Raw genomic sequence first — 12,398 nt, 5'->3', positions numbered from 1 at the left:
TTTCTGTTTTGAACAGTTATTTTGCAGCTTTCCAATTCTGCACGAGGAGCCTTGCTGTGAAATCGTGAATGGAGTTACCGGTGGAGTTCTGTTACTAGAGAGCAGCGTGTGACGTCAGGATCCGGAGGGGTTTCCTGGAGACTTGAAGCTGCCTGAAGCTGTCTGTGATTATCCTGAGCACAGATAACAAGAGCTTTCAGTCAGCATCTCCAGCATCATCAGCAGCAGCAAAACAAGGTAAGAGGTTTGGGTTATTCGACAGAGTTTCTTTATTTTGCAATGTGCTTTGTTTACTAAATATATAAAACGTACTACATATACATATATGTGTGTAGCAAATATTAAGAAAATTCTAAATGGAATCAATGCATATTCCTAATCAAAAATGATGTTTAAAATATATTTACAGTAGGAAATTTCTTATCTCAAACATCTTCATGAAACATGATCTACACTGAATATCCTATTGATTTTTGCAAATTGATGATTGCAATGCATCATTATTGCCCATATTTTGTACTTTTGGCTATTGCTACAAATATACCTGTGCTACTTACGATTTTTTGTGGTCCAGGGTCATATATGATAATCATTCAGTATCGTGTGATAAGGGAAAATACATTTTACGACAGTAAATATTCATTTAGATTTCTAAGTTTATTCCTAGGCTGTTTTTAAACAGTCAAAAGAAATGAAGAAACACACACACAAATCACAGAATAGCAAACTGCTTTTAATTTTTAACCATTTATCATGTTTTCATATTTTGCACATATTTTATAGACTCACGTTAACATATTAGGTTAAAAAAAAATTGTACTTTATATCTGTACAGGATTTACGTTGTAAGCATTAAGATTTAATCAAAAGTGAAAAAGATCAACATTTAAGAAGCACAAATAATAATAATTAACATATACAACAATACAAATAAATAATTTACTAAAAATATTCATTTTAAACTGCCATTTTTAACTTATTAATCAGAAATTTGTTCTTGTAAGAATTTACATTTTCACATTTCTCCATTTAAACAATCAAATGTAGGCTAGAATCACGTTGCTAAAATTAGAAATTAGATAAATATGCTGTCTAATGTAGTTTATAATTACGCTGTTACATTTTTTGCAGTTTTTTATGAGCTCATATTACCCAAGGGGCTAATATTGAGTATGTATACACGTGTCAATATTAACGTAAAAAGCGAAAACGTGTTTGTTCGTCCAGTTAATTTACCTCGACACGAGCTTCGCGCTCATCAATCATCATAGTGGTGCATTATCAGCAACTAAACGTACACTTACCTTCATACTTTAATATAAATGCAAGACAAATTCCCCTCAAGGTGCGATTCGTCAACTTCCCGCTTCAGTCGAAACAACTACATTTCCCATGAAGCACAGCTCGTCGCTTCCGTGACGTCAGTTGTCCACGTGAGCTTCATTCAGCTGAGCGCTGCAAAGATGAATGGCTGGGGTTTGTTGAAGCGATCTTATGTTTAATGTGTTGTCCGCTCACCAATGTTTTGAATGTCTTGCATGCGCGTCTCCCGTCCGTTGCTCGCTGGTGTTTCGGGTCGCGTGCACGCAGGGCTGCCGCGCGCGCGGTCCGGATGGAGCTGCACGAACACATCCGATGAGACGTAAACGATGATTTCCCCCCCGAGCCGTTCACTGTGCGTTTATATAACCGTGCCTGCGCTCGGCGGCGTAAAAGCAGCATTAGATCGTGAAATCACGCCATGCATTTGTGTAACAGACTGAAGTCCTGGAACGCTCGAGTGCGGGGGTGTCCGTCTGTCCCTTTACTGCAGTCACACATCTGACCAGCATATGCATGCCTCACACCGCAAACAACACTCAGGGAGAGAAATAACGTTAAATGGCAATGGAAATGTTATTGGGCTTGTTTGCAGGGGGTGGAAGATGGAAACGCTGGAAAAATGGAGCAGAGACATCATGGCACCTCATCAGCTGGATAAGAAAGAGCAGTCCAAACAAAATGGTGAGATTTGCCTCAAACCTGGCTTTTTGGAAACAAGGGACTGCGGTTTTGAAATGTCTTTTAATGTTGTTAAATCTGTGTCAATGTAACACAAAAGCAAGCACTGTAAAAATGTAAACATCTGCAAAGTTTTAGGCAATAAGTTCAGCTTAAAGTGTGTTGATAATCACTAATTGTTAACAAAAAGTACAATAGTGATGCATTACAGCCACAAACCGTCTAGATAGCATGTGTAATGCTGAAATAATGGCAAACATTAACAATTAAATGTCATGCAAGACACCCCAATGTATGTAACCGTTTACAAATTAAGGACAAATGCAAGTATTTCAATGAAATAATTAAGTGCGATGCATCACATGGGTCTCTGGGGAGTTATGGGAAATGTTATGGGTGATTTCAAATGTTTTAATATTTAGTATGTGTCACGTACACAGACTGTCTTGTTCATTTATAGATTTTCACAGAAAATTATTCTTTTTTATTATTAGTTATTATTTATTATTTATTCATTATAATCATTTCTTTCTACTTTCTAAATTTTTATAGTAAAATAACACATTTTTATTATTATTGGGTTTTTTAATTTGCATTTTCATCTTTTGTAAATTTGATTTATTTATTTTTATAAATAATACAATTAAAAATAGCCACACCTTTGAACCAGTATTTTATAGAACCTATTTGAATTAATTGGATGATTGTTGCAGACATAATCTATAAACCACCTCCATTTTTGTGTTTTCTTTATTTATTGCTGGTTTTGATTTTGTTTCAGGCAACCTTTTTTTTTTCTTGTGGTCTATTTTATTCAGGCATGATTGCAAAAAATCTGCTCAACTCTCTCAAGATTCGCAATCGTTTGCAGCTCCAGCCAATTTCTCGTTCAGCATGTGCCACTGGTAAGCACTGTGTTTATGTAAATTTATGTAATATTTTTTTATGTCATTAATATGCTGTGTTTATATCACTTTTTAACAAGTTTTTTACTTTTTAGTGTTCAAACCTTTGGCAAAATGATTAAGTGTAAATTGAACGAAAGTGTTTTTACAATTAATTAAATCTTTACCAAAAAAAACCATCATATTGAAGAGTGTCTGTATGTACGTGCTTGTATATGCAAATTCCTTTAAAATAACTCATTGTATGGAAATGTTATTAATGTAATTAACTGACAATATTGCATGAGAGTCTTTTAGCATTGTTGACGGTGGTGGTTTATTTTCACTAATATGCAGATACTTTAAATTTAGTTGCAGCTGAACGAATCCTCGGGCAGATTTAGTCATTTTTGCTGTTTAGCGCTGTGTCGTGTTAACAAACATGCACATAGTCAATCGGCGGAACAATAAAACGATGGAATGGCTGTCTGAAGTGAGATATGTGGGTGTATTAATGCCCGAGTCGTGTTTTCCTGGATCAAACAAACTCTCAGCTCCATTAATGAGCATCCTCATTGAATCACACACACTCGCTGACAGACAGGTGCCTTATAGGGAGAAACTTAAGGGCAGCTTCCTATCAGCCGGTTGAGCACTTAAGAACAGCTGAAGTGGAGCTCTTGTTCTTCATTGGGAGATTTCGTAATGCCCACAATCACCAGAATGTCAACAGAACATCTTAAACCTCACGGCTTTTGTACATTTTCACTGTGCAGAAATAATGGGAAACGATACTCATTTAAATTATGTGCACCGATAAATAATGATTGAAATGACTTGATTTTAAAATAATTACTCTGTGATCTGAGAAGTGTCTAGATTAGTGACTTTTGCATTGTTGGACAGGTTTTAGAAGATCCTGAATTTTTATTGGCTTTCTATCTATCCAATCGTCTTGCTTTCTCACAACCCAGTTGTTGATGCATATTTAAATGCATCCTTACAGACCTCTTTAAATCAAACACGAAGGTTATTAAACTAAGTAAACTGTCTTTAAGCGCATTCTTTTGCTTTTGTTCTTGTTCTGACCTCAACCACTCTGATCTGTATCTAAGGTTCTTGTCCAGATCTGATGAGTAGGAACGAGCAGCCTGACACCCGGCCGCTTGCCATGGCCCTAACACCCCAGCTACCCCCCAGGACCCATCGGCCCCTTTGTCTTTCAGTGTCCTCTGACAGCAATGGACGCTTCAAAGCTCTGGAGACCCAGGAATGGAAGAACAACCTTAAGGCTCAGGTAGGTGAAAGTGCTTTCAAGTCAACTGCTCGTTACTTGTTTTAGTTTGAGTTACCCGTCTTAACGTGAGATTTTGTCCATCAGATGGAGCAGGCCCATAGTGCTGGAGCAGCTAGCAGCACGGGTTCCCTGGAAAGAGCATCTCTCTTTTGCGCTTCTGGCTCCACCACCACCTCCAGCTCTGGTCTCTCCAGCCCGGTGGAGCACCTCACCAAGAGCAAGTCCTCAAGTCGCTTTTCACTCTTCTCCCCACCTTGGAACAGCAGCTCTGAGTCCGACTCCAATCCACCTTCCCGCTCCGGATCTAAGAAAATGCGCAACTACAGTCGCAGAGCTGGTCCCGGCAGTGCCAAAACAGGACCAGAGACTCCAGAACCCAAGCAGAGCGTCCCTGAGCACTTTCAGTACTCAGAACCTGTCATATCGAAGGTTACAGACTACATTTATGTGGGAAACCTAAATGCGGCTTATAACGGACGTACATTGTGCCGCAATAATATCGACAGTATCATCGACATGAGCAGCCTGCCCGGAGAGACTTGTTTGAGAGTCATTCCTTGCACTTGTTCAAGGGGCGTCAAGCATAGTTGGTCTCGGCTCAAAGTGGACATAAGTGACCTTCCAGACACGGTCCAAGAAGGGCTGGCACTCAAGCACCGCTGTTTCGATGACATCAATGAGTGTATTGATGCCTCCACGGAGAAGAGGAAGCGAGTGCTGGTGCATTGTCGTGATGGTTTTTCCCTCGCCCCCACTTGCATTATTCAGTACCTCATGGTCAAACAAAATATGAGGCTTATTGCTGCGTACGAGTTGCTCAGAGCCAAACACCCGGTCAACATTCGAGAGTCCCATCAGAACGTTCTTGTAAGTCTCGAAAGAGCTCTGAGACCAGGTGGGAACACGGACCCGGAGTGCTTTAAACAGGCCATCTCCCGGAAAGTGGCTTGGACCTGATAGCGAACCTTGGGGAACTTCTTTTTTTTTTTTGTAGTTTGTGCTTTTATTTTGAACATTTGTTTCCTCTGTTAACAGTGAAAGGCAGCTTTTTTGTGTTTTAACTTAGCTGGATGTCATGGTATGAGCACTAACTGTGAAAATTTACTTTAAGCTGTTCTGTGGCCATTTTAGCAAAGCAAAGCCTGGGAATTTGAGTCATTCGTCTTGCTTCTGGCTAAACGAAACAAGAACAAACATGCTTTGTGCAGCTGCTAAACAATGAGATTTGACTGGGAATATATCTCCTGTTTATTCTTCTTCACATGGGTACATAGCCATGCTGTGCAGGTTTATGTTGAGGAAGAAGTTAGTGGGAGCTCTCAGGAGATGAAACAATGTCTTATGGCTGAAAACAACACTACTGAGGCTGAAACGTCAAAATGGAGTACTATATCAACTAAACATCTCAAACACGCTGAGGACAAATTGAGGACTAATCATGATTAATCATTGAATCTGGCAGTACATAGCACAACCTTTGTTGGCCTCCTTATTCATTTGACAGTTGGTTGATATTTCTCTGTGTTTAACCAGGTTCGAAAGCTACACAGAAAGAGTAGTCCTCTATGAGGAGACATTTCATTTACTAGGCTAAGTGTCTTTTATTAAATGTATTCAACATGTTTGATCAGATAATTCAGTGCTTGGAAACAATGTGAATTTTGTGATCGTGTAAAGCATTGAAACCGGCCCACTTTATACCTTTTTATGGAGTGTTGGTATTTGGAAAATGAATAAACAGAGTTGTGGAGCAATGCTCAATTGCAAAGGCTTGATATTGCACTAACCACAAGGAAATGCACAAGTTTTGCTGAAACGTGGCTTAGTTTGATTTTAATGTTGCGCAGTGAATATAGATCAAAATATTTTTATTACGATAATGTTTATGCTTATCTATAATGATTGTTGTTCCATGGTTTCTATTGTATTTAGTTTTAGCCATTTAGAAAAATGTAACAACCCTGACAGCAAATGTACGTCACTGAGACATCTTGAATGCGTGCATTTTCATTTAAGAGCATTTGCTAGTTTCCAGTTTTTAACATATTCCCTTCGAGGTATATACCTAGTTTGCAATGAAAGCGACCATTGACCATAGACGGCTGTCATTATAATCAATGAATGTGTTGTTGATTATAATATCATCAGTCTAGTTTTGTCGCATTGCAACACTTTGCTTGCTTCTAGTATAGATTTGAATGTTTGTAGTATTCTACTGTTTTTCTGATGTCTGCACACAAATATAATGTGTCCCGGTGACGTACATGTGTTAAGGGGAACTATATTTGACATGGCTTATGCTTGTCAGCATTGATTCTTCTATTTTGATATTTAGTGCGCAGTTTGGTGAAGAAAGACCCTCCTGAGTTTTGGTGCCTTTTGTTTGAACTCGTCCAGTGTGATTATTGTGACATTCACACGCGCACACTGTATGCACTCATCAGGTATAGACAAAATGTCGTCCTTATGCTTTGACATGTTCAGGAAATGCTCCATGTTGGTGTAATTTTGTGATGTATGGCAGAGATCAGTTTCATCTGAATACGCCGTTGTAAAGGTTTCATAGCAGTGCTCACAGTGAACAGTGCCTGTACTTCAATCAGTGTGATGGTGACGTCAATCAGTGTGATCATTACCTTCTTCTACGGGCCTGCAATTAGCTTCTGACATTAGCAAAACTGTATTTGGATTCAAACGGAACATTTACTGTTGCTTTATTCTTCTTCATTAGCCTATTTAAATCTATATTTTTGGATGGTTGATCTTGCCCTGTAAAAGGTCTAACAACATGAACTCTCAGGTTAACTTTATTGGCCTAGAAAACATTCTCAATGCGTTAGAAACCAGAATAATGTGAGGCAATGTATTTTCTGTATCACGTTTTTGAAGAAAATGCATTTGTACATGTTCATATTAAAGAGAATCTGATGCACTGACTTTCTTGTCATGTATGATTTGTTTCAATACAAAACGTGCCGTGTAAATGATCTACATGATTCCAGCCAAGAAATAAGTGTCTTATTTAGTGAGGCCAGTCTTTTTTTTTTTGGTAATGTGTAATTATGTCTTTGTGTGTGTACTACAGTTCAAAGAGGTAGGGTAGGCCGAAAAAACTACCCGATCTCATGAGAGAAAACTTTTAAAACTTTGCTTTTACGCACAAAAATGGACTAGCAATTTGCTAAACGTGAAATTGGATTAAGGTTTTGGGGTAGATGCATATCATATGCACAGGAACACATTTTGCATCAGATGCACTCCAAACAAACGCCAAAGTCCATTTTTGTGTATCAATACCACAAGACATATTGTGTACTAAGACCTAGGCCAATAGGAACAATTTTCCACAGGCGGGGTGTGTTAACACTGTGCTTGCTGTGGCCAAACTTCCTTGATTATTAAGCTAGAATGGGAATACAGTTCCTAATCATATCGCAACTTTTCATTTTAGTACACAATATAACTACAGAAGAGTCAAATTTTAAATAGGAAAAATATCAAAACTCTTTGGTCATTTTTGAATGCGATGCTACTGATCTAATTGGATTCAATGATCCATGCTAAGCAATGCTAAACATCCTATCGCCAGACCCGGAGAATGGCTGAATGGATTCAAAAATGGTAAAACTCAACTTATTAACTGAAGGAGTTGGAGAATCAATCAATCAATCATTTTTATTTATATAGCGCTTTTAACAACACAGGTTGCATCAAAGCACTGTACAGTATAATGACAGGGATGTATAATGACGAGAGTGACCAATTTCTTATTAAATGCAGAGACGGTCTCTGTAGTCAATTCAACGATAGTCACTAGAAGTTAAGTGTCCCCAACCAAGCAAGCCAGAGGCGTTTTTGAAGAATGAGCCAAAAAATAAAAAACTTGTTCCTTTATATTAGGATTAAGTTATTAAAATCGACTAAATGAATTGTATTGGTAATGGTAGAGTTCGACACATTACTAATTCAAGACATTCTTTAAAAAAAAAAAAAAAAATGGAAGAGACCCGCCCCCCCAACATTCCCACATACGAATTCTAAAAATTGACTGAAACTCATTATGGTCCTTATTTGCCACATTTCAGAGACTCATCCGGCTCTCTGTTTGACAGCTGTACCAATTACACCACTATATTTGAATGCCTGGGGTCTGAGAGTCCCAGGTAGCCATCAGCACCAGACCAGCCGTTGGGAAACAAAAATAGAACAGTTGGAAATGCTGCTCTGTATGTATTCACATACTCAATGAGCATTAGTGTTTCCCGTCTCTTTAGACCTGCCTGGCTTTGCTTTGTAGAGATCAAATTGCAGTTGATATTCCTTCCAGTTAATTTGCTGAGATGAAAATGGAAGGTAAAGATGCTGCTATGATTTAGGTTTTGGAAAATTTGCAATATGGGTCTTTTTGTTTATTATAGACTTATTGGTGATACTGGAGTGATATCGTCTGACTATTTTTCCATGTGTTACATCTGGCACTTTCTTATGGGTACATAGAATAGCAATTAATCTGTGGTTAACAATAAGAATGAATTACTTTTTCCCAAGTATTTATTCCTCAAATTAAATTAAAGAGAATCTAAGTTTCTTTTCATTTCCATTCCTAGTCATGACGGTTGGAATTTTAATACGGAATGTGAATATTCAAACTTGAATTATGGAATGTGATTATTAATTTTGTATGTGACATTTGCCCAATGGAGAATCCTAACCACATAATTAGATTATTATTATTATTCACAATGCAAAAATAATATTCACCCAGCTAACCCACAAAAACGCTTTGATGTAACATTTCCATTTTTACTGTATATGTGGAGCTCAAAAAATGCCCAGCTTTTTCGCTTGCTGGTGTCTTGATATTCATTATCTCAGGTTCATGTGTGGGCTTCACTTTGATTAAAAATATACACAATCTAAAGAGGGGTTATTTATACGCAGGGGGTCCGGGGTGGAGATGAGGGATTTGATATTGTGTTTCAGGTGTTTGAGAGCCTATTGGTTCTCTGAATGCATCTACTACCATAAACAGAGAGATGGGATTTCCTTGGTCATAGGGGAATACAATATAAACTTATGATGCCCGCTGCCCACAGAGACCTTATTCTTCCTCCATTCTTCTGGCTGTGTCTGCCTCAGCTCAGAGGTAAGATGCGGTTTTCTCTCTTTTCACTTTGCTTATCCTATTGTTTATGTTGGTATTGCTAGCTGCATGAAAAAAACACTCAATTGTTCTTTGTGGAATCTCAGATTTTAACTGGGTTTTGTTTAGTTATTTTTTTCTTTGTACATATAATTTGTTGGTGACAGAAACGTTGAAAGGCTTTGCAAATTGTTAGTTCAGACTTGAACTGATATGTTGAGAAATCAATTATCATGTTTAATTTTATTTGTCATGTCAATTTTGCATCCTTACTGGGAATGCAGAAAACTTCTATTGAAAAATCACTTTGCTATTTTGAAAAGCACACTTGGTGGATGAAATGTAATGCGTTGATTTGTTTTTTTGGAAACGCTATCCGATTCGGCTTTTAGGATCGGAAGGTGATATGGCAGTGTTTATCTTGCTGTCAAGATTTAATCTTTAAATAAATATTAGGCTTCAGATGACAGGTCTAAAATGACGCACAGGGATCTCTTTGGCGATTTAGACAATGATGCTATGACTTAAATATGTGGGGTTAGCATAGTTCAAATGTAAAGGCCTTTGCTACATATTTACTCACATTATCACAATGATGCTCATTGTCAAACCTCAGACCCGGCATTGTAATTTACATTCGGAAAGTAATCCTGAGATACAAAGTAAATTAGAGAGTCGATAACTGATTAGTTTTCAGCTATTGTAATTTATTGTAATAGTTTTTATCCCAGAAGGAAAATTCATGTTATACAATTGAATTTAAAGTAAATTAAAATATTTAATTAATATTAAAAATATATACAATTTTAAACTTATCACATATAATATGAATATGTAATTAAAATGATGTTATATAATAAATCAGTAAATTGTTGAACTTCATTGGGTTTCATTGGGCCTTGTTGTTCATTTTGATAATTTGGTCATATAGTCAAGTTAGGCTCAGCCTTTAAACTAATGGAAACCAAACCTCACAAGAAAGGGGTTTGCATTAAAAAAAAGTTAATGTCATGATCTGAGTCATTATGTTAGATCAGTTTCAGATGATTGGGAGGAAAGGAATAGAGGTGGAGTCGTGATCTTGATTGTCACCCAAAAACAGGCTTAGCACAGTGCATCTCTTGAGATTTTCTGCGCAAAAATAGCATATGATTCACTTTAAACCAGAGGACTTATGGACTTATTTGAACTAGTTATGATTGGTGGTAAGTTTGGTTATTTGTCATTTTGCAGGCATCCTAGTGTTTATCACTAACGTTATCCAGTGCACAAAAAGAAGTTTATAAAATATTTACATGATAACAATTGGTTTTGTTGCATATACAGTATGTACATTATCTATCTATGCACTATATATATAGATAGATATACAGATTCTTTTAAATTAAAGCATACAAGAATAAAGAGTAAGCTATGCATATCTGTGTCAATCACTGTTGTAAAGTGTCCAATTTATTCCACAGGGGCAAAAACAAAAATCAGCCAAGATGTCGGAGTGAGTAAATATTTTGATTTCCCCTTTATAGATTATCATCTTCCGCTTGACCTGATTTTGCAGAGTTTGAAGTGTTTCCAACAATTCTTGACCGTATCGCTACACCTAAACCTAACCTTAACCAAGAGTTATGCATAAAATCAGAATTATTAATAGATAAATGATACGGACGTACAAGCACCAAACACAGACTAAAAAAACTTTACAAAACTATAAATCGGTTCTTCAAATTTGATTGGTTATTCATCAAAGTTGTTGACCTAGGAACACAGCAACTCAAGCAAAATCAAGTTCTGCAGCATATCCCCCAACTCTCATAAATTGTGTATTTTTGTATATTGGACGTAACAAAAATAAAAAGTGCGGTGTCTTGTGGTGATTAGTTACTGCTATAACACACTATATTTTAATGATTCCAAAACACCTCAGAAAAAAGATGTCGTCGAGTCGCAAGCATCATCTGAAGGTACTATATAATTTAAAATGAGTACTATTTTTTTGATATTCATTAGCAACAATAAAACCCAGCTTTTATGTGTCGCAGAGCTTGATGCTTTCCATCGCTAAAGGTATACTGGAACAGGAAGCTAAGGACAGTGAGGTGGAGAGGCAGAGATACATGGCAGAGACCTGCCAGCCTCTGTCTCTACCTTCAGGCTCACAGGCACTACAGGTAAACAACAATCCATTCACCTTCTACAAAACGAAAACATTGTAAATGCATAGCTAAGTTAAATAAGATACATATAATATTTATAGGAACTCTGCAGGGAGCTTCATCACAAAATTGACGTCATTGATGAGGAGAGATACGATCTGGAAATGAAAGTTAACAAGAGTGCAAAGGAGGTAAGATATCATCTAAATTTCATTTCAATCCAATTAGTGTTTAGTTTCTATACTGATGGCCTTCACACTCTGAGTCCAGATCGAGGACCTGAATATCAAAGTAATTGACCTGAAGGGCAAGTTTAAGAAGCCGACTCTGAGGAAGGTGCGCATGTCGGCTGACGCCATGCTTCAGGCTCTGCTGGGCTCCAAACACAAGGTGTCTCTGGATCTGAGAGCCAACCTCAAACAAGTCAAGAAGGAGGTCAAAGAGGAGGTGGGTGATAAATGGCACTGTTCTAATGACGTTTCCTTGAGGTACAGGAAAATACAGGAAAGACTCTTCATCTTCTGGCTGACTGACCAAATGCCTTTCATTTACTCTTCAAAGGATAAGGAACTGCGTGATGTTGGTGACTGGCGTAAGAATGTTGAAGACAAAGCTGGCATGGATGGCAGGAAGAAGATGTTTGAAGCCGAGGCTTAAATTTGTAGTTTATTTTTTTAAGTTCAATATGCTGCTGAATTAGAATTGGCCTAAAATGATGTGATAAACTCTTTATGTACTTCAAACACGCTCATTCGCATTCAATAATGTGAGAAAGCAATCAAAAGTAAATACGATCACTTAGTTTTCCGTTCAACACTGGTATTGAAATGTGTATTTGCAATCCATGTCTCAAAGTCTTACGCTATTATTAAATTGGTTAAGCAAGAATGAAGTCCTGTGTTCATTTAGTTGCATAAACC

At 37.4% G+C, this 12,398-nt stretch overlaps 2 protein-coding genes across 4 annotated transcripts; both read left to right on the top strand.

Moving 5' to 3' along the window:
• Window positions 1-1,412: 1,412 nt before the first annotated feature.
• LOC122330550 lies at window positions 1,413-7,119 on the top strand. Of its 2 annotated transcripts, XM_043227665.1 has the most exons (5): window positions 1,413-1,476; window positions 1,916-2,004; window positions 2,820-2,906; window positions 4,001-4,182; window positions 4,267-7,119. In XM_043227665.1, the coding sequence occupies exons 2-5, from the start codon at window positions 1,926-1,928 to the stop codon at window positions 5,137-5,139; spliced, it is 1,221 nt and encodes a 406-aa protein (XP_043083600.1). In that variant the 5' UTR covers window positions 1,413-1,476; window positions 1,916-1,925; the 3' UTR covers window positions 5,140-7,119. The 2 variants fall into 2 exon arrangements, with proteins under 2 accessions (XP_043083600.1, XP_043083599.1); XM_043227664.1 differs by having other exon boundaries at window positions 1,475-2,004.
• Window positions 7,120-9,244: 2,125 nt separating this feature from the next.
• Window positions 9,245-12,366, top strand: tnni2a.1 (troponin I type 2a (skeletal, fast), tandem duplicate 1). Of its 2 annotated transcripts, XM_043227672.1 has the most exons (7): window positions 9,245-9,328; window positions 10,789-10,820; window positions 11,250-11,286; window positions 11,365-11,493; window positions 11,580-11,669; window positions 11,749-11,925; window positions 12,040-12,366. In XM_043227672.1, the coding sequence occupies exons 2-7, from the start codon at window positions 10,813-10,815 to the stop codon at window positions 12,133-12,135; spliced, it is 537 nt and encodes a 178-aa protein (XP_043083607.1). In that variant the 5' UTR covers window positions 9,245-9,328; window positions 10,789-10,812; the 3' UTR covers window positions 12,136-12,366. The 2 variants fall into 2 exon arrangements, with proteins under 2 accessions (XP_043083607.1, XP_043083606.1); XM_043227671.1 differs by lacking the exons at window positions 9,245-9,328; window positions 10,789-10,820 and having other exon boundaries at window positions 11,230-11,286.
• Window positions 12,367-12,398: the final 32 nt, after the last annotated feature.

This window comes from Puntigrus tetrazona, chromosome 25 (genome assembly GCF_018831695.1).
Source record: "Puntigrus tetrazona isolate hp1 chromosome 25, ASM1883169v1, whole genome shotgun sequence".
NCBI classification, from domain to species: Eukaryota; Metazoa; Chordata; class Actinopteri; order Cypriniformes; family Cyprinidae; genus Puntigrus; species Puntigrus tetrazona.
The sequence above is the reverse complement of the archived record's forward strand: the minus strand, read 5'-3'. Positions and strand labels throughout refer to the sequence as shown.

What these genes read in the sequence shown, in the direction of transcription:
- LOC122330550 (XM_043227664.1), top strand. Translation starts at nt 1,833, where the DNA reads ATGCATGCCTCACACCGCAAACAACACTCAGGGAGAGAAATAACGTTA. An exon ending in AGAGCAGTCCAAACAAAATG is followed by an intron (nt 2,005 to 2,819) that starts GTGAGATTTGCC and finishes TATTTTATTCAG; the next exon opens with GCATGATTGCAAAAAATCTG. An exon ending in AGAACAACCTTAAGGCTCAG is followed by an intron (nt 4,183 to 4,266) that starts GTAGGTGAAAGT and finishes TTTGTCCATCAG; the next exon opens with ATGGAGCAGGCCCATAGTGC.
- tnni2a.1 (XM_043227671.1), top strand. Translation starts at nt 11,230, where the DNA reads ATGATTCCAAAACACCTCAGAAAAAAGATGTCGTCGAGTCGCAAGCAT. An exon ending in CAGGCTCACAGGCACTACAG is followed by an intron (nt 11,494 to 11,579) that starts GTAAACAACAAT and finishes TAATATTTATAG; the next exon opens with GAACTCTGCAGGGAGCTTCA. An exon ending in TTAACAAGAGTGCAAAGGAG is followed by an intron (nt 11,670 to 11,748) that starts GTAAGATATCAT and finishes CTCTGAGTCCAG; the next exon opens with ATCGAGGACCTGAATATCAA.